Below are 19,632 nucleotides of genomic sequence, written 5' to 3'. Positions count from 1 at the left end.
GTATAAGGGTTAAAAGACATTCATAACTGTGGTGGTCTTAGAGATAACCTCCAGTTTTTATTAAAAATTTTCTGTCAGTTTTATGCTTTTTGCTATCCAAGTTAATTCTTTACTGCACAACTTCCTCCAACTATGAACAGTGCTCTTTGTTGATAACTTTAGTGTTTTACACAGTAGACGTGCAAGTAAGATTCATCGAAAGACAATTGCAGCAAACTATTGATTGCCTAAACTCCTGGACAGTGGATTCTCAGCTCAAGAGACAATTTGCATGCATATTTTTTTCACAAATAGAGCCTTTACCCTGAACCAGAACAAAAACTCAGACAAAATATCATTCCAATAGCCTAAGACAGAATTACCTGGGGTATTTGTTAAGGGGTTGACATTTTTCCAACAAATCCATCACCTGAGGACCAAGTACATGAGGGGTCAGAATCTCCTGTGTGCTGCTATTTCATCTACCAAGTTGGGGAGCAGATCATTGCATTTTAATTTGCCTCTATTGTGCACTTGTTCAGTCTAAACCTGATTATGTGTGACAGGTTTACACCTCAGCTAGAAACAGTGTATTGCAATGGCTAGACCCTATCCATCATCAGGCCATTTGTATTGCTACTGGACTTTTATTAAAAAATCCCTGCCAGACCACACCACACGGATATCAATTTTTGAACCACAATGGAAATATCTTTATTACACTCATCAAACAACTAACTATCCCTTTGGTGTTCATGTCCAAGTTTTACTCAGAGATCTTAATATCACAGTAGATAATGTTGCCTAGTCACCAAGGCATCTCCCCCCCCCCCCCCGACATGCTCACTTACCATCATGCAACTCCTCCATTAAATATTGGGGAAAGGCCAACACTCTTTCTCTCTACTTGAAACTCTGTACTGCCCATCGAGCTGAATACTGACTTTTACCTATCTTTAGCGATGGCTCTACTGCTACCTTCCCGGATAATACAATATCTGAGAGGATTCTCCACAAATGCAGTATGTACAGAGCAGAGTTGTATGCTACAGAGTTAACATTAGGTCATTACAACCCACAATTACCAAAGGTATATGATATACACATTAAGTGCATTGCAGGCCTTATCAGGGATGAGATTTAATCCTCATCTGGTTCTGTCCCAAGTTCATCAGATGCTACATTCTCTTTCTGAATGTTCATTTGACATCTGATTCTTCTAAATCCAAAGTCACATTGGAACCAGGAATAATGATCTTGGGCATGCTACAGCCAGACTGGCATAACCCCAGAACAGTCACTGTCTGTTAATTCCTTATACAGACCACAAACAACTAATACATAATAGATGCCAGTCCTAATGGCATCAAAACTCTCTCTCTCTCTCAGGGTAACTTGGAATTTTTTTTTTTTTTTTGGCTTGGTCAGCATAAGCTTCAGGCTTCCTTGCACTGTATGGCTAATAATAATAATATGGCATGGAAAGGTCACAAACAAGTTATATCAGATTAAGCCTGCAATTGAACTCTGCTAGTCTAGCCTGTGCACAAACCTTCCATATGCATTCCCTAATATCTTATAAGCATATCTTATGCATTCCTTTTTGTTGAGAACTGATGAATCCCTTGTGTATGAAAACATTAAGTTTCCATCTTTATTTTTCAAAGTGTGCACGCATTAGAAATGAATGTTGTATATTTTTTTCCACTTTTAATTATCTGACTAAACCTATAGTAAGATACTGACAATCTGACAATGACCATGTGTTGGCTGTTTTTAAATACTTAAAATTATTAAACCAGCCAACATCCATTTACTGTCCAACTTCAAACTGACAGAACCAACTTTTCATCTTCCTCGTTTATTCATTCAACTGCAGTTTTCTGGAACAATCTTCCTTCATACGTATTTCCTAAAAATTATAGTCTACAGAAGTTCAAGTCCAATGTCAACAAATATCTTATTTCATCTTCTCAACCTCCAACCCAAGCATGGTACTAAGTACTATAGGTTCTAATAGCTCTCGTGTTTGGGGTTTACATAAAAAAAATAAAAAAAAAACTTGTTAAAATTTATTTAAAATATACTCTTATTACATATACACTATAAATATATACTTATATATCATTTATACATGTCTGACAGATATTTATTCTTATACAGCCTATAAATACCTTTTTGGTCCTTGAGGTTGTCACAGAAATTCTCTCAGATATACCAGACAAGCTGTACTTGCTACCTGGGAGTCTAAAACGCTGATGGAACTGATATTCGGGTGACACTCAAGTCAAGTGGAACCAATTTCGGTGAAGTCCGGACGGCCTGTGACAGCCAAATCCTCTGCTTGCACCTTCACGATGGTGGGACTGTTAGTAATCCTGGGTATAACCTCCATGCACAAGTACATGGTGGGAGACCACCCAGGTGTGAGACAACATAAGCAGGGGTCGAGGTGTGGCGTTCACACCACATGGAAGAATGCTGCTCCTCTATGTTACCAGGCAGTACTAGATGGTAGATGACACTTATCAACCGGTACAATACCACCACTTTGCTTATTGGAGGCTTGAAGTGGTGGAACCCATGTTTAGTCTCTAGAGCTAAGTTCTGGTCAACCCTTCCCTATCTCTTCCATCATGCAGTATGATTGATGACTTTTGAGATTATGATGAACATCGTGGCGAGATCCAATATTCCTTACATTTCGAGGGTACAGCTCTAAATAAACCGGTGTTCGCAGGCCGGCCACTAGTTAGTACACCGGACCGAACCTATTGGTAACTCTCTAGGAGGCTTCCCAATCAGCGAGTGTATAATCGTGCTACCTCTACCCTGCCAGATAGTGACTGGAGGGAGTCCGAGTAGTGTGTATGCGGGGAGCATTGTCGAGGCCACGTTATGTCAAGAATCTGAGTATATTCTTACCATGTGTTATGCCATATCCAAAAATTTCATTACTTCATACAGCATGTCCCACTCACTTTTTCTTACTATTGAATACACCATGAATTGTCAAACTAATAGAGCAAGCTTATCTGTGAAAAGATCTAAACCTCCCAAGCACTTCCTAATCCATTTCACAAATATAAGTGGTCTCAATTCTAATCTCAACGATGTCCATTTCCACTTGCTGTCTGCCAAACCCCATGTACTTTTTCTGACAGAATCTCAGTTATCGGTTCATTCAAATACTGCTCATCTCAGTTACCCAAATTATTCACTGTATGATTCCTTTCACCTCAAAGGTGGTACTTGTGCATATATCCGTTCTGATATTCCCTGTCAGAGACTAGGTAATTTGGAATCTCCTCTCTTTGATCTTCTCTGGCTTAAAATCTCTCTACCTCATTGTGTCAAATTCATCTGTTGTCTCTACCGTTCTCCCAACTCCACTAATCACGTGGAGCTCTTTGACTTCCTCTCTTTGCAACTTGACTTTCTCCAGTCTAACTTTCCTAACAATGAGGTAATTTTCCTTGGTGATTTTAATGTTCACAACTCCAGCTGGCTTTCCTTTTCTAGTCACACCAACCCAGCTGGTCGAGTTGCTCATGCTTTTGCAATTACAAATGACCATGCACCGATTGTTCATTTACCTATAAGAATACCGGACAATCCTAATCATACAGCCAACACGTTTGATCTTTTTCCCACAAACAACCCTTCTAAGTGCGCAGTCGAAGTGAGAAGTCCTTTAGGCACTTCAGATCACAACTTGGTGATTGTCTCTTATCCAATGCAGCCTTTATCTCATGGCTGCATTGGATAAGAATGCAAAATGGGATGACCTGCGAGATTTCTTTTCTTCTTTTCCTTGGTCGGATTACTGTTTCAGAACTTCTGATGTCAACGTCTGCTCAGATTGTATCAGTGAAATTATTCTTGCAGGAATGGAATCCTTTGTCCCACACCTCACTTTAAAATCTTTTCCTCTATCTAAACCTTGGTTTTCCAATAAATGTGATAAGGCTGTTCAAGAGAAGAATGTTGCATATCGTAATTGGCTTGTTTCTAATTCTTCAGTTTCATATTCTGCCTACACCAAAGCTTGCAACAATTGTAAAGCAGTTATTAATCAGTCCAGTCCAAACTAGAGTTTGAACAGGCTAAGAGTTGAAAACTTGCTTCTTGTCCTAATGGTAGCCGAGCATTCTGGTCTCTTGCCAAAGCTATTGGCCGCAACTTTTACTCATCTCTGCTCCCACCTCTGTCCAAACCAGTTGGTTCCATTGTCACTTCAGCCAAGGATAAAGCTGACCTGCTAGTATCCCATTTTTCTTCCAGCTCATGTATTAATGATCTTGATAAAACACCTCCTACCATTCCCAACACACTCCATTCAGTGCCTCCTGTGGTCTTCCGTCAAAAGGATATCAGAAGGATTTTGATGAATCTTGATGCTAAGAAAGCTCCAGGTCCTGATGGTATTTCTCCACTTGTTCTCAAAACCTGAGTTCCTGAACTTACTCCTATTCTTTGCAGCCTTTTTTCACTTCCTTATTCCAAAGGTGTTTTTCCTTCTGCTTGGAAATTTGCTCATATCCAGCCAGTTCCTAAAAAGGGTGACAAATCCCTCCCATCCAATTATCATCCCATTGCAATTACTTCTACTCTTTCTAAAGTAATGGTGAAATCAACTAACTGCCAACTCTTAAACTACCTAGAAACCTTCCGTCTGATCAACGATCACCAGTATGGATTCCGTCAGTGTCGATCCACTGGTGATATTCTGGCTTATGTTACCCATTTATGAACTAATTCAATGGAAAGGTTCGATGAAACACAAGTAGTTGCTCTTGACATCTCAAAGTCTTTCGATCATGTTTGGCATAAAGGTCTTCTAAACAAGCTTCCATCTTATGGTTTGCCAACTGTTTTTAGTAATTGGTTATCCAGGTTTCTCTCTGATCGCTTACTGAGGGTGATGGTAGATGGCTCTCTGTCTTGTAACTTCTCCACTAATGCCGGTGTCTCCCAAGGTTCAGTTCTTTCCCTCACTCTTTTCCTCTTGTATATTAATGACCTTCTTCCATTGACTGGAAATCCTATCCATAGTTTTTCCAATGATAGCACATTGCATTCTACTTTCCATTTTGAGAAACCTTGCTCTGCTCAATCAGCTTCAATTTCTCGAAAATCTGCTACCAATTCCTTAAATGTCAATCTTCAGGTAATTCTCCAGTGGAGCAAAGACACATTAGTTGATTTCAACCCCTTCTAAAACTCAGTCTTGTCTTATATCTCGCAAAAAGGATTCTTCTGCTCCTATGCTTATCTTTAGTGACACTCCGATTTCTAGACAAAATGATATATCTCTTTTGAGGATTACCCTGACTTCTAATCTCTCTTGGCACAAACACATTACAAATATTGCTTTCTCTGCATCTAAAAAACTTGGTTTTCTCTTTCGCTCTCTGTGTTACTTTTCTTCCAAACAGCTGCTCACTCTGTATAAATCGCAAATCTGCCCTGCCATGGAATATTGTTCACATCTTTCTTAGCATCAAACACCCCAAAACTTCTCTCAGGCTTCTTGATTCCATTCAGAAAAGGGCAGTTAGGTTAATTCGTGATTCATCTCTAACAGAGTCTCTCAACTTGCTGTCTCATAGACATACTGTTTCTGCTGCATGCCTCTTCTACAGATACTTCCATGGGCACTGTTCTTCTGAATTGGCTTCTATAATTCTCGCTCTCTCTTTCAAAACAGTCCGAACACGTGCGACCACCAGCCAACATCCATTTATTGGCCAATTTCAAACTCACAGAACCAACTTTTCATCTTCCTCGTTTATTCATTCAACTGCAGTTTTCTGGAACAACCTTCCTTCATACGTATTTCCTGAAAATTACAGTCTACAGAAGTTCAAGTCCAATGTCAACAAATATCTTCTTTCATCTTCTCAACCTCCAACCCAAGCACTGTACTAAGTACTATAGGTTCTAATACCTTTCGTATTTGGGGTTTACATAAAAAAAAAAAAACTTGTTAAAATTTATTTAAAATATACTCTTATTATACTATAAATATATACTTATATATCATTTATACATGTCTGGCAGATATTTATTCTTATACAGTCTATAAATACCTTTTTACATAGTGACCAATTTTCATGGGTCACTGAAATTATTTATTGTCTTTACATCTTTTGCTGTTTTTATTCATTTACTGTTTTGATGCATTATAGCCTGTGTTGCTGATGCATCAGTAACCCCTAAACCAAACCAAATTCGGTTGACAATGTGTGACAAATTCATAATGAACAATCTTCATGAGTCAAAAAATACAATAAGCATAACCTCCATATTTGATAGAGATTGTCTTGCTTTTTGAGCATTGGAAAAGACAGTCTTCCATTAAAAGGACAGAGTTTTTGTTTCTGGGTCACATCGAAACACCCATGGTTCATCACCAGTTGTGAGGGTCAGCAGCACATTAGTTAAGATTCTGACATGTGAGAACTTGTCACTTTCTGTAATTATCAGTGAGTATGCAAGACACAAATTGGTTGAAATGCATTTCATTTTTATTGTGTTAAAATTGGTTGATATGTCCCATAAAAAAAAAACCAATTTCACTAGAAACTTTTCAGATTATTCATGGAACGTTGATCACTCCTGATCAGATTATGAACAGTGATTCAATCATTTGTTTTTCAAGTTGAAGGGCAACCAGAGTGAGGATTATCTTCAACAGGCAAGTGGCCTTCTTTGAACCTTGCAAACCAGTGAAAAGTCTTCAAACAACATCTTCTATGAAAACTGTTTTTAACATTTCTTCTATTTCTGTTGCACTTTTTCTCAAATTTGGAACAAAACTCGATACAGATTCAGTGTTCAGTAAAATCACTCATTTAAAAATGCAACAAAGAACATAAAATACCTTCTATTTTTGCTAAATCAGACTAACTGCAAATAAAGTGATTCCCAAGTTACCTGTATAGACGAGTGTCCAAACGCGTTGTGACAGATTGCAACATACTACAATGCTTCTTCAAGATAAAGTCAGTTTCAAACTTTCTGATCACACCTCAAAGTTGTCAAAGTTACTTCTTGCATCCATCTGTTTTTTGACCTTACAATAATAATTAATCAGATTAGTTTAATCAGACTACCTTAAGGCCTGAGGTGATATTAGCATTCTCTCATCCAAGAAGATCATTCCTTAATCTAATAATAATCATATAAACATTCCTAACAATTTGATGCACTTATGTGTCATCTTTTTAGTATAACTGGACATACACCATCCATACCCTGGAACTTTACTCTCCCACAGTTTTTCTAGTGGATATTTAGAACAGAACGTTATATCTTATTTTACAACAATCTAGCTCATCACTATCCCTCCCATTTGAATATACTTTTAGCAATAGCATTATTAAAGGAACATGAAGCAAGAAAGCAAGCTTATATAGCATCAGCCAAAATAAAACACTTCTCATTTCACCCATCCACTTGCTCCAAATGTTTGTCTAGTTCTGCCTTGAATCTGTAGTAGTAGTGGCATGTGATGCAAGAAAGCAAGTGTATGAGCTTATTCAGAATCAGCCAAAAAAAAAAATCACACCATTCCCTCCAAATGCCTGTCCAGTTCCTCCTTAAATTTATTTAACATATCAACTTCCACAATGACAGATGGAAGTTTGTTCCAGCAATTAACCACCCGCTGGCTAAAGGCAAATTTCCACACATCTATTCTACATCTGTCTTTTCTTATTTGAATTTATGCCCCCTTAGGTTCTTACTCTGAACAGGTGGAAGGATCCCATCAGAATTCAGCGTGCTCAACCCATTCAAGGCCTTATACACCTCAATCAGATCACCGCGCAGGTGGGCACCTCTGTAGCCAGGTGGGCAGGAGCAGCAGTGCGTGGCACACGCTTCTTGATTACACCGGGGTTCGAGCCTGTGACAACCAAATATGGAGGATGCGGATAGGTCAGGGAATGACCACTGCATATCCCTGGAACAATATGACCTTAGTTGCTAATGCTCCTAAAAACCCAATAACAACATAACAACCGTGCAGGTGCCTAGTCTCCAGCCACTGCAATTTGCAGAACTTAAGCCGCTCTTGGTAAAAGGATCCCTTCATTCCCCTCACCAATCTTGTTGCCCTTCTCTGTACACGCTTGAGCAAATCTACATCCTTCCTAAAATGAGGCCTCTAGACATGTATGCAGTACTCAAGGCGTGACCTGATCATTGCCTTATACAGAGGGATAATCACCTCCTTTTCCCTGCTAGCAAAATTCCTATATATCATTGACAAAACCCAATGACCTGCCCTGGCAGCCTGTCTGCATTGCTCAGAAAACTTCATGTCTGACTGCACAATTACTCCCAGGTCTTTTTCGTTTTCTACCACCTTAAGTGTACACAGTTGGTACGTTTCTCTGGGATTACTTCTACCCATATGCAGTACTTTGCATTTGTCAAGGTTAAACTTCACTTGCCACTTCTTAGCCCATCTATCCAAATTATCTAGATCCTGTTGCAATAGCACACTGCCATTACTGTCATTAACAACCCTGCCAACCTTTGTATCATTTGCAAACTTCGACACTAAGCCTGATATATACCTTCATCAATATCATTGATAAATATACAAAACAACAGATGACACAACACCGAACCCAGTGGTTTAAGCTATCAACTTCTACAATGACAAATGGAAGTTTGTTCCAGCAATCAACCACCCGGTGGCTAAAGGCAACTTTCACACATCTATCCTATTTCCTCAAAAAAAGTTGAGGAAATATGATAGATGTGTGGAAGTTATTTCAACTGTCTTTCCTCAATTTGAATTTATGCCTTTTAAGTGATAATTCTGAAAAAAGAGAAAGAATCCCATCAGCAACAAAACCATTCAAGATTTTATACACCTCAGTCAGATCACCTTGCAGGTGCCTAGTCTCCAGACACTGTAATTTGCAAAACTTAAGCCTTTCTTCATAAGAGCAACCCTTTGTTCCATTCACTAATCTTATTGCCCTTCTCTGTACTCATTCCAGCAGCTCTACATCCATCTTAAAATGAGGCCTCCAGACCTGTATACAGTACTCAAGGCGTGGCCTGACCATTGCCTTATACAAGGGGATAATCACCTACTTATCCCTACTAGAAAAATTCCTGTATATCATTGACAAGACACCATGAGCTACTCTTGCAGACCAGCAATGTCAGAAAACTTCATATTTGCCTGCACAATTATCCCCAGGTCCTTTTCATTCTCTACCACTGCCAGCATAGTACCACACGGTTAATACGTTACTCTGGGGTTACTGCTTCCCATATGCAGTACTTTACATTTGTCAATGTTAAACTCTAGTTGCCACTTCTCAGCCCATCTGGCCAACTTTTCTAGATGACATTGTAGCAGCGTACTGTCATTAGTGTCATTAACAACCCTACTGACCTTTGTATCGTCTGCAAACTTGGACATTAAGTATGATCTGCAATCATCAGTATCATTAATAAATACAATTAGTGATAAATACAATTAATTAATAAATTAGTGTCTTTAACAACCCTACTGACCTTCGTATCGTCTGCAAACTTGGACACTAAGTATGATCTTCAATCATCAGTATTGTTAATAAATACAGAAAACAATAATGGACCCAACACTGAACCCTGGAGGACTCCACTAATAACATTAGCCGACGAAGAGCCGTGTCCATTGATTACCACTCTCTGCCTTCTCCCACTCAACCATCCCTTTATCCATAACAGCACTTTGCCTCCAATGCCACACTGCTCCAATTTGTGCAGCAGTCTTCCATGTGCAACAGTATCAAAAGCATTTCTAAGATCCAAATATATGACATCAAAATTATTATTTGCATCCAGTTCCTTTGTGACCACATCATAGCATCCAATCAAATTGGTCAGACAAGACTTCGCCTTAACAAACCCATGCTGTGTCTGAGCTATAACTGAAGTCTTATCTAGATTATCCTGCAGTGCCTCTTTAACCAGTGCTTCCATTAATTTCCCTAGAACGGAAGTTAAACTAACAGATCTGTAATTACTTGTGTAGCTCTTTGATCTTTGATCCTGCAAATGTGAATTGGGATCACATTTATATATCTTCAGTCCATGGGTACCCCCCCCCCTGACTCTAAGAAGCTCTCATAATTATGGCTAAGGGTTTGCTTACTTCATTTGCTGCCTCCTTTAATATAACTGGGTAGATCCCATCCACCCCAGGTGCCTTCCTTATGTTTATCTTCAACAATATCTCCTTAACTTTGCTCTCAGTATTACAAAATCTAGCTCACTGCCAGAGTTTAATTCACCTCTGGCATTCCCCTATCTGAATAACTCCTCATGTGTGAATGTAGATGCAAAATACTCATTTAGTTTGCTAGCTACCTGAGTAGGATCATCAACAGTTAAACCATCAATATCAAGTGGAATAATCTGATTCATCCCCTTCCTTCTAAAATTTACACAAGTAATGGACTCTTTGCTGTTTTCTTTGCATCCTTTGCCAAAGATTTCTCTTAATCTGCCTTTGCCTACCAACCTCCTTTGTGACTTGGTTACAGACCAGCTTATATCTATCATAGGCTTCCATGTCAACTGTTAATTTATATGCACCCCATGCATTTTTCTTCTCTGCCACATGTCTCATTATTTCATCTGACATCCTAAACCTTTAACAATATTTCTTACTTGGTATGAGAAGCCTAGTAGCTTCCAAGATTAATTCTTTGAATTCTTCCCATTTTGAATTTGCTGTTGGTAACATCATTAGTTGGTCTCACTGTATAGAATTTAAACAGTCTGAAACAGACTGTTTAAATTTAAGACTTTAAGACAGACTGTTAAGAATTTAAACAGTCTGAGACAGGCCACTACAGTCACCTTTACAAAAGCAAAAACCCTTCCCTTTACCCCTGATGATAGTACTTTTCCCCTAGATGGCAATACTTTCAATTGTAAAGATCATGCCAAAAGTATCTTCAATTCATCTGTCACTTTGGTTAGATTTTCTGTGATTCCACAGTTTTTATATTGTGAGGGGGGAGTCTATCTGGTTTACTCTGATATAAATGATATTGATGATGGTATATCAAGCTTAATGTCCAAGTTTGCACACGATACGAAGGTTGGCAAGGTTGTCAAGGACACTACTGACACTATGCTGCTGCAACAGGATCTGGAAAGGTTGAGCAGATGGGCTGAGAGGTGGCAAATGAAGTTTGACATTGACAAATGTAAAGTACTATATATGGGAAACAGCAACCCTTAGCAACGTATCAACTCTGTGGTACTACACTGACAGTGGTAGAGAATGAAAGGGACCTGGGGGTGGTTGTGCAGGCGGATATGAAGTTCTCTGAGCAGTGCAGATGGGCTGCAAGAGTAGCTCATGGTGTATTGTCAATGATATATAGGAATTTTTCTAGCAGGGATAAGAAGGTGATTATTCCCTTGTATAAGGCAATGGTCAGGCCACACCTAGAGTACTGTATACAGGCCTGGAGACCTCATTTCAAGAAGGATGTAGAGCTGCTGGAACGAGTACAGAGAAGGGCAACAAGATTAGTGAATGGAACAAAGGGGTGCTCTTACGAAGAAAGGCTTAAGTTTTGCGAATTACAGTGTCTGGAGACTAGGCAGCAGCGAGGTGATCTGATAGAGGTGTACAAAGCCTTGAATGGTTTGAGCATGCTCAATGCTGATGGGATTCTTCCTCTTGCTCAGAATAATCACCTGAGAGGGCATAAATTCAAATTGAGGAAAGACAGATGTAGGATAGATGTGCGGAAATTTGCCTTTAGCCAGCGGGTGGTTGGTAGGTTGAACAGACTTCCATCCCTTGTCGTGGAAGTTGATAGCCTAAATAAGTTTAAGGCTCGGCTGGACAGGTATTTCGAATGAACAGAGGGGTGAAGTGGAAGTGGTTATTTTTTATTTATTTATTTTACTTTAATTTTTTTGGCTGATGCTGCATAAGCTTGCTTTCTTGCATCAAATGCCTCTACTAATGCTAAAATGGCTCTACTCTGTTTTTGTATAAGTATGATTTCTTGTCCCACATTCTTATATTTCTTTGCCAGTGAGTTCTCATACTCAGCTTTTGTTTGTCTTATCCACTCAGTGGTTATTACAAATATGCTAATAACTGGCATATGAATCTCTGATGGTCCATGTATCCCTTTTTTTTTGCTCTATTAAACCTTTAAGATTTGTTTGCATCCATTTTGGCATCTTTATTTTGTAGTACTTCCACACCATTTCAAATTTGTTTGTGGTTTCCAAGATAAATCACTTAAGTATTTCCCATAATTAATTTGTATCCAAGTGATACAGCTGAAGAAATACCTTAATCCACTATAGTGCTATCTCTAGAAAGAAGTCCATACTTCTTCCTTTGATCACTGATATTTCTCTGAATGTTACCCATTTTAAGACATTGTTCCTGCACTTTCCTACCCTTAATACGACACCCCAAGTCAAACAAATTTGAACCCCCTTGTTACCTCTCTGACATGCTGGCATAAATAAGAGTCAATCTTACTGAATAACCCTTTGCAACTGATTTTCAGTAGTAAATAGTAATCCTAGTTAAAATTTGACACTGATAAATTTGGTTCTCTATCACTGATTTATGGATTTATACTTTCTTATTTATAAAAATCATTTTCTTTATATTATTTTATAAATCCAGATTGAAAAAAAAAAAATGTTTACAAATGCATTTTACTCTTGATATTGTTTGCTTGTGTCTACTAAACCAAATGCATATCTTCAGCAAGCTTGATTCAGAATTTTCATTAAATTTTAAAAAAATTGTATTTATCTCTCCACATATTTTATTTTTAGTATGTCTTTTATCTTATATAGAACTAAAAATAAAGTATCCATTGAAAATAAAGAACATAAAATTACTATGGATATGTTGAACCGATCATATTCCTCTGCCTTCCAAGCAAGAGCCATTGGACAGATTCCCATTATCACAGGAAAAGCAAAGTTCTTTAATGCAAAGGACGGCATCAAACTGATCCGACAATCTTCTGAGGAGAATAATGCTCATCTGAATTTGGATCATCAACCAGACATTTCAAGGGTTGGAGATAAGAGGTTTACACCATCCCTGTTGCTTTCTGAAAACAGCAGATTACATTTCACCTTAAATGCAGGTAGCCAAAATACCATCAGATCGTCAGTCAAGTTAAAAAGTGCTAAATCACCTCCACCTCTTTTGGATACTGGTATGTATTCCAAATTTTATAACTATAAACTACAATTCTACAATGGAGATCAATGATAACTATTTATTGTGGAAGATTTTCTTATGATTACTGACAAACTCAAAAATTAAAATCAAAATTTTAAAAAATACAGCATTTACATAAACAAGAAAAAACACTTACAACAGAATAAAAGTAATGAGCCCAATGAGCAAAAGCCCTAAAATACATTAAAATATATAGCTTTCAAGACAGTGTGCTCCTTTATCAACTTAAACATCATATAGTAGTATAAATAGTAGAGTTAATGTGATATGTGGTTATCATAGGCCAGGAATGACTGGGCTATGAAAATGAAAATCACATCCTTCTTCCATTCACACACACTATGCCTTGCGCTCACCATTCTGTATTGCCAGTGTTTGATTAACCATTTGAATGATCAGCCAAGCAAGCAATTTCTTCTCTCTCTCTCTCTCTCTCTCTCTCTCTCTCTCTCTCTCAATTGCTATCATGCCCCATTATTCCTGACCTGTGACAATCATATCATATGAATCCTGCTATTTATATGTACTGTATGCCATACATTCCTTTAAGTTGATGAAGGGACACCCCCCCTCTCAAAAGCCACTTGTTATTTTATATTATTTTAGTACTTTTATTCATCGGCCTTATCAGATTTATTCTTACTTTTCCTGTGGCTTGTCACAGACATTCCTCCAGGTATGACGACTTGGGCTATGTCTTGCTGTCTCTGAGTCAAAAACACTGATGAAACTGACATTCAGGAGCCATTTGTGAGTCAACTGGACTGAATTTCGGTGAAGTCCAGTTGTTCTGTGACAACAGAATCTTTCACCTTCGTGATGGTGGGATCGTTAAATAATCCTGGGTATACCTACATATACAAGTCCTGAAATGCTGCACCTAGTATACTGGAAGCAACTGCCAAGGTGTGACCAATGTAAGCAGAGGCTGAGTGTGGTATTCACATCACACAGAGGAATGTCACCCTCCATGTACCAGGCAATATTAGGTGGTATATAATTCTCATCATCCAGCGTAGTACCTTCACTTTGCTTATTGGAGGCTTGAATTGGTGAACCCTATGTCTAGTCCCCAGAGCAAAGCTGCTGCAATACCCATCATGCAATATGAGTGATGACTTTTGAGGTTATGATGGGCTTCATGGTAAGATCTGGTATACCTTACATTCCAGTGGTATGGTTTTAAAAAAGTTTTTGCAGGTCTGCTACTAAGCAGCCAACCAAACTGAACCTATAGGGAATTCTCTAGAAGGCATCTGGATCAGATGGTGTATAATCTTGCTACTTTAAATCTGCCAGCTAGCGACTGGAGGGAATCTGAGTTGTGTGTACTTGGGGAGCATTGTCGAGACTATGTATTTAAGGAGCTGGGTATATTTTTACTATGTGTATGTCATATCCAAAAATTTCATTAATTCATACAAGTAAACATATCCCCCTTTGCTTTTAATCTACCTACTGAATTCATCATGAATAGTTAAACTAATTGAACAAATTTATCTGTGAACAGATATAAACTTTCCAAAAACATTCTCATTCATTTTTAAAATATACATATTCTTAATTTTGGTCTCAGTGACGGCTATTTCCACCTGCAGTCTGCCAAGCCCCACTTAATTTTTCTTACTGAATCCCACTTACTATCAGTTGCCTCCACCACTCTGTTCATCTCAGTTCTCAAATTATTCAGTGTATGCTTCCTTTCACTTCACACAACATACTTGTGTATATGTTCACCTGTGGTATTCCTTGTCAGATACTTCCTAATTTGAAATCTTCTCTGGCTTAAAATTTCTCCATCCCATTTTGTCAAATTCATGTGTTCTCTCTATCATTCTTCCAACTCCACTAATCACCCTGAACTCTAACTTCCTTTCTTTAAAACTCAACACTCTCTCTAATCTAACTTTCCTAACAGTGAAGTAATTTTTCTTGATGATTTTAATGTTCATACTCCAGTTAGCTTCAGTTTTCTAGTTGCACACACCCAGCTGGCCAAGATGCTGAGGCTTTTGCAATTACTAATGATCTCACTCAGGTTAATCATTTACCTACCAGAATACCAGACAGCCCTAACCACACTTCCAAAGAACCTTTTAAAATATGTGGTCAGCATTAGTGGCCCTCTAGGCCCTCAGATCACAACTTAATGGTGGTATCTTCTCCAGTGGAGACCCCTCTCTCTCACACACACACACACACACACACACACACACACACACACACACACACACACACACACACACACACACACATCCTCAGCCTTGCACTGTTTGAGGATTACAAGGATGTAAAACAGGATGAACTGCAAGATTTCTGTTCTAGTAGTAGTAGTAGTGGCATGTGATGCAAGAAAGCAAGTGTATGAGCTCATGCAGCATCAGCCAACTTCCACAACGACAGATGGAAGTTTGTTCCAGCAATTAACCACCCACTGGCTAAAGGCAAATTTCCGCACATCCATTCTACATCTATCCTTTCTTAATTTGAATTTATGTCCCCTTAGGTTCGTAATCTGAACAAGTGGAAGGATCCCATCAGAATTCAGCGTGCTCAACCCATTCAAGGCCTTATACACTCAGATCACCGCACAGGTCCAGTCTCCAGCCACTGCAATTTACAGAACTTAAGCCTCTCTTGGTAAGAGGATCCCTTCATTCCCCTCACCAATCTTGTTGCCCTTCTCTGTACACTCTCAAGCAAATCTACATCCTTCCTAAAATGAGGCCTCCAGACCTGTACACAGTACTCAAGGTGTGGACTGACCATTGCCTTATATAGAGGGACAATCACCTCCTTTTCCCTGCTAGCAAAATTCCTGTATATCGTTGACAAAACCCCATGACCTGCCCTGGCAGCCTGTCTGCATTGCTCAAAAAACTTCATATCTGACTGCACAATTACTCCCAGGTCTTTTTCATTTTCTACCACCTTAAGTGTAGTACCACACAGTTGGTACGTTTCTCTGGGGTTACTTCTACCCATATGCAGTACTTTGCATTTGTCAAGGTTAAACTTCAGTTGCCACTTCTTAGCCCATCTGCTCAAATTATCTAGATCCTGCTGCAGTAGCACACTGCCATTACTGTCATTAACAACCCTGCCAACCTCATCTGCAAACTTCGACATTACCCTGTTTAGATTACTGTTTTTAAAACTTCTGATCCTGATGTGTTTGCTCAGTTCATATCAGTGAAAATATTCTTTGAAAGGTAAACACTCTTTTATTCCACATTTCAAAGTTTTTTGAAATGTGGAATGAAAACCTTAAAACTTTGTTCCTTTATCTAAAAACCTTGGTTTTCCAATAAATACACTAAAGCTGCTCAAGATAAGAATGTTGCATATCACAATTAGCTTGCATCCAAATAATCTGCTTCATTTTCTGATTACACTGTAACTTATAACAATTGTAACACAGTTATTAATCAATCCAAACTTTCCTTTGAACAGCCTAAGAGTAGAAAACTTGCTTCTTATCCAAATGGTAGTTGAGCATTCTTGTATTTCTCCAACTCTATTGACCATAACTTCTGGCCATAAATACTCCTATCTCTTTTAAAACCTGATGGTCTTATTGCTGACTTACTAGCATCCTACTTTTCTTTTAACTCTTGTATTAACAACCACGGTCAACCTACCCCTACCTAACCCAGGATGTTAAGAAGAATTCTGAATAATTTTGATGCCAAGAAAGCTCCAGTGCTGATGAGATTTCTCCACTTGTTCTCAAAACCTGTGTTCCTGAGCTTGCTTGCTTCTGTGTTGCCTTTTTACACTTTCTTATTCCACTGGTGTTTCTTCTCCTTGGAAATTTGCTAACATCCAGCCAGTGCCTAAAAAGCATGACAAATCTCTCCCATCCAGTTATCACTCTATTGCACTTGCCTCTGCTCATTTCAAAATAATAGAGAAATCCATCAATTGCCAATTTTATATTATCTTCAACCTTCCATCTGATCAATGATCACCAGTATAGATTCCATCAGTGTTGATCAACTGATAAGCTGGTGATAGTGGCTTATGTTACTTATCTTTGAAAAATTTGATGAAATTCAAGCAGTTACTCTTGACATTTTTAAGCCTTTTGATCATGTTTGATATTAAGATCTAAACAAGCTCCCATCTTATGGATTGTAGACTGTTTTTTGCAATTGGGTATCCAGTTTTCTCTCTACAAGTGATGGTAGATGGCTCTGTCTTTTAACTTCTCTACTAATGATGTTGTTCTCAAAAGTTCAGTTCTTTCTGACTCTTTTCCTCTTGTATATTAATGACTTTCTTCTGCTGACTGGAAATCCTGCTCTTAGTTTTGCTGATGATAAGCAAACTATATTACATCTTCCAGTTTGAGAAACCTTGTTTTGCACAAACACCTTCAACTTCTTGAATGCCCTCCACTAAGTCTTTAAATGCTGATCTCCAAGTAATTCTTCAGTGGGACAAAGAAAATTTAGTTAACTTTAATCCTTCTAAATCTCACTCATGTATTATTTCTCACAAAAAAAAAAAGATCTACTGCTCCATCTCTACTAGGAATTACCCTAATATGCCTTAAATTACCATAATATCACAAATATTTTCCTCTTATCCAAAAAACTTGGTTTTATTTTTTGCTCTCTGCATTACTTTTCTCCTAAACAACTACTATGTACAAATCTCAAATCTGCCCTACAGTGGAATATTGTTCCCACATCTAAGATGGGACCCACAAAACCTCAGTCTCTCTTAAGCTGCTAGACTCAACTCAAAAGAGGATACTCATATTAATTAATGAAATAAATAAATCTTTCCACTTTCTTTTCTCATAGATGTTCTGTTTCTGCTGCATGCCTTTTCTATTGATACTTCCATGGAACTCTGTTCTACTGAATTAGCATCTGTAATTCCATGACCCTCTTCCAAATCAGTCCAAACACATGTTGCAACCAGTCAGCATCCATTCACTGTCCAACTCCAAACTCTCAACCAACTTTTCTCTCTTCCTCATTTATCCCCCTCTGCATCTGTTTACTGAAACAATCTCCCTTCACCTGTATTTCCTGAAAATTACAATCTACAGAAATTAAAATTGTCTAATGTACACAAATATCTCTGTCCTCTCAACCTGTAACTCATACACAGGTATTATACTAGGTATTATACTACAAATGTGCAAATGTGACCCCAATCCACAAAGCAGGATCAAAGGGTGACACAAGTAATTACAGACCTGTGAGTTTAACTTCTGTTCCAGGAAAATTAATGGAGGCACTGGTTAAAGAAGCACTGCAGGATCATCTAGACAAGACTTCAGTTATAGCTCGGACACAGCATGGTTTTGTTAAGGGGAAGTCTTGCCTGACCAATTTGATTGGATACTATGATGCAGTCACAAAAGAACTGGATGCAGGGAATAACTTTGATATTATATACTTGGATCTTAGAAAGGCTTTTGATACTGTTGCACATGGAAGACTGCTGCACAAATTGGAGCAGTGTGGCATTGGAGGCAAATTGCTGCTATGGATAAAGGGGTGGTTGAGGGGGAGAAGACAGAGAGTGGTAATCAATGGACACTGCTCATCGTGGACTAGTGTTATTGGTGGGGTCCCTCAGGGTTCAGTGTTGGATCCTTTATTGTTCTCTGTATTTATAAATGATATTGATGATGGTATATCAAGCTTAATGTCCAAGTTTGCAGACAATACGAAGGTTGGCAGGGTTGTCACGGACACTACTGACACTATGCTGCTGCAACAGGATCTGGAAAGGTTGAGCAGATGGGCTGAGAGGTGGCAAATGAAGTTTAACATTGACAAATGTAAAGTACTACATATGGGAAACAGAAACCCCAGAGCAACGTATCAACTCTGTGGTACTACACTGACAGTGGTAGAGAATGAAAGGGACCTGGGGGTGGTTGTGCAGGCAGATATGAAGTTCTCTGAGCAGTGCAGACGGGCTGCAAGAGTAGCTCATGGTGTATTGTCAATGATATATAGGAACTTTTCTAGCAGGGATAAGGAGGTGATTATTCCCTTGTATAAGGCAATGGTCAGGCCACACCTAGAGTACTGTATACAGGCCTGGAGGCCTCATTTCAAGAAGGATGTAGAGCTGCTGGAACGAGTACAGAGAAGAGCAACAAGATTAGTGAATAGAACAAAGGGGTGCTCTTACGAAGAAAGGCTTAAGTTTTGCAAATTACAGTGTCTGGAGACTAGGCACCAGCGAGGTGATCTGATAGAGGTGTACAAAGCCTTGAATGGTTTGAGCATGCTCAATGCTGATGGGATTCTTCCTCTTGCTCAGAATAATCACCTGAGAGGGCATAAGTTCAAATTGAGGAAAGACAGATGTAGGATAGATGTGTGGAAATTTGCCTTTAGCCAGCGGGTGGTTGGTTGGTG

General features: G+C 38.7%; 1 protein-coding gene across 1 annotated transcript in view; it reads left to right on the top strand.

Moving 5' to 3' along the window:
* Positions 1-19,632, top strand: part of LOC150079255 (calmodulin-binding transcription activator 1-like) — a 927,385-nt gene that overhangs the window by 738,084 nt on the left and 169,669 nt on the right. Inside the window, exons 17-20 of the mRNA XM_090383006.1 lie at positions 5,170-5,179; positions 7,747-7,778; positions 10,914-10,975; positions 12,823-13,214. Coding sequence (XP_090239132.1) covers positions 5,170-5,179; positions 7,747-7,778; positions 10,914-10,975; positions 12,823-13,214 — 496 coding nt within the window. The remainder of the gene's footprint in view (positions 1-5,169; positions 5,180-7,746; positions 7,779-10,913; positions 10,976-12,822; positions 13,215-19,632) is intronic.

Source organism: Mastigoproctus giganteus, chromosome 10 (assembly GCF_048544385.1).
Source record: "Mastigoproctus giganteus isolate SK-2022 chromosome 10, ASM4854438v1, whole genome shotgun sequence".
In the NCBI taxonomy this organism is placed as follows: Eukaryota; Metazoa; Arthropoda; class Arachnida; order Uropygi; family Thelyphonidae; genus Mastigoproctus; species Mastigoproctus giganteus.
Note: the sequence above shows the minus strand (reverse complement) of the source record. Positions and strands in the feature narration are given on the sequence as shown.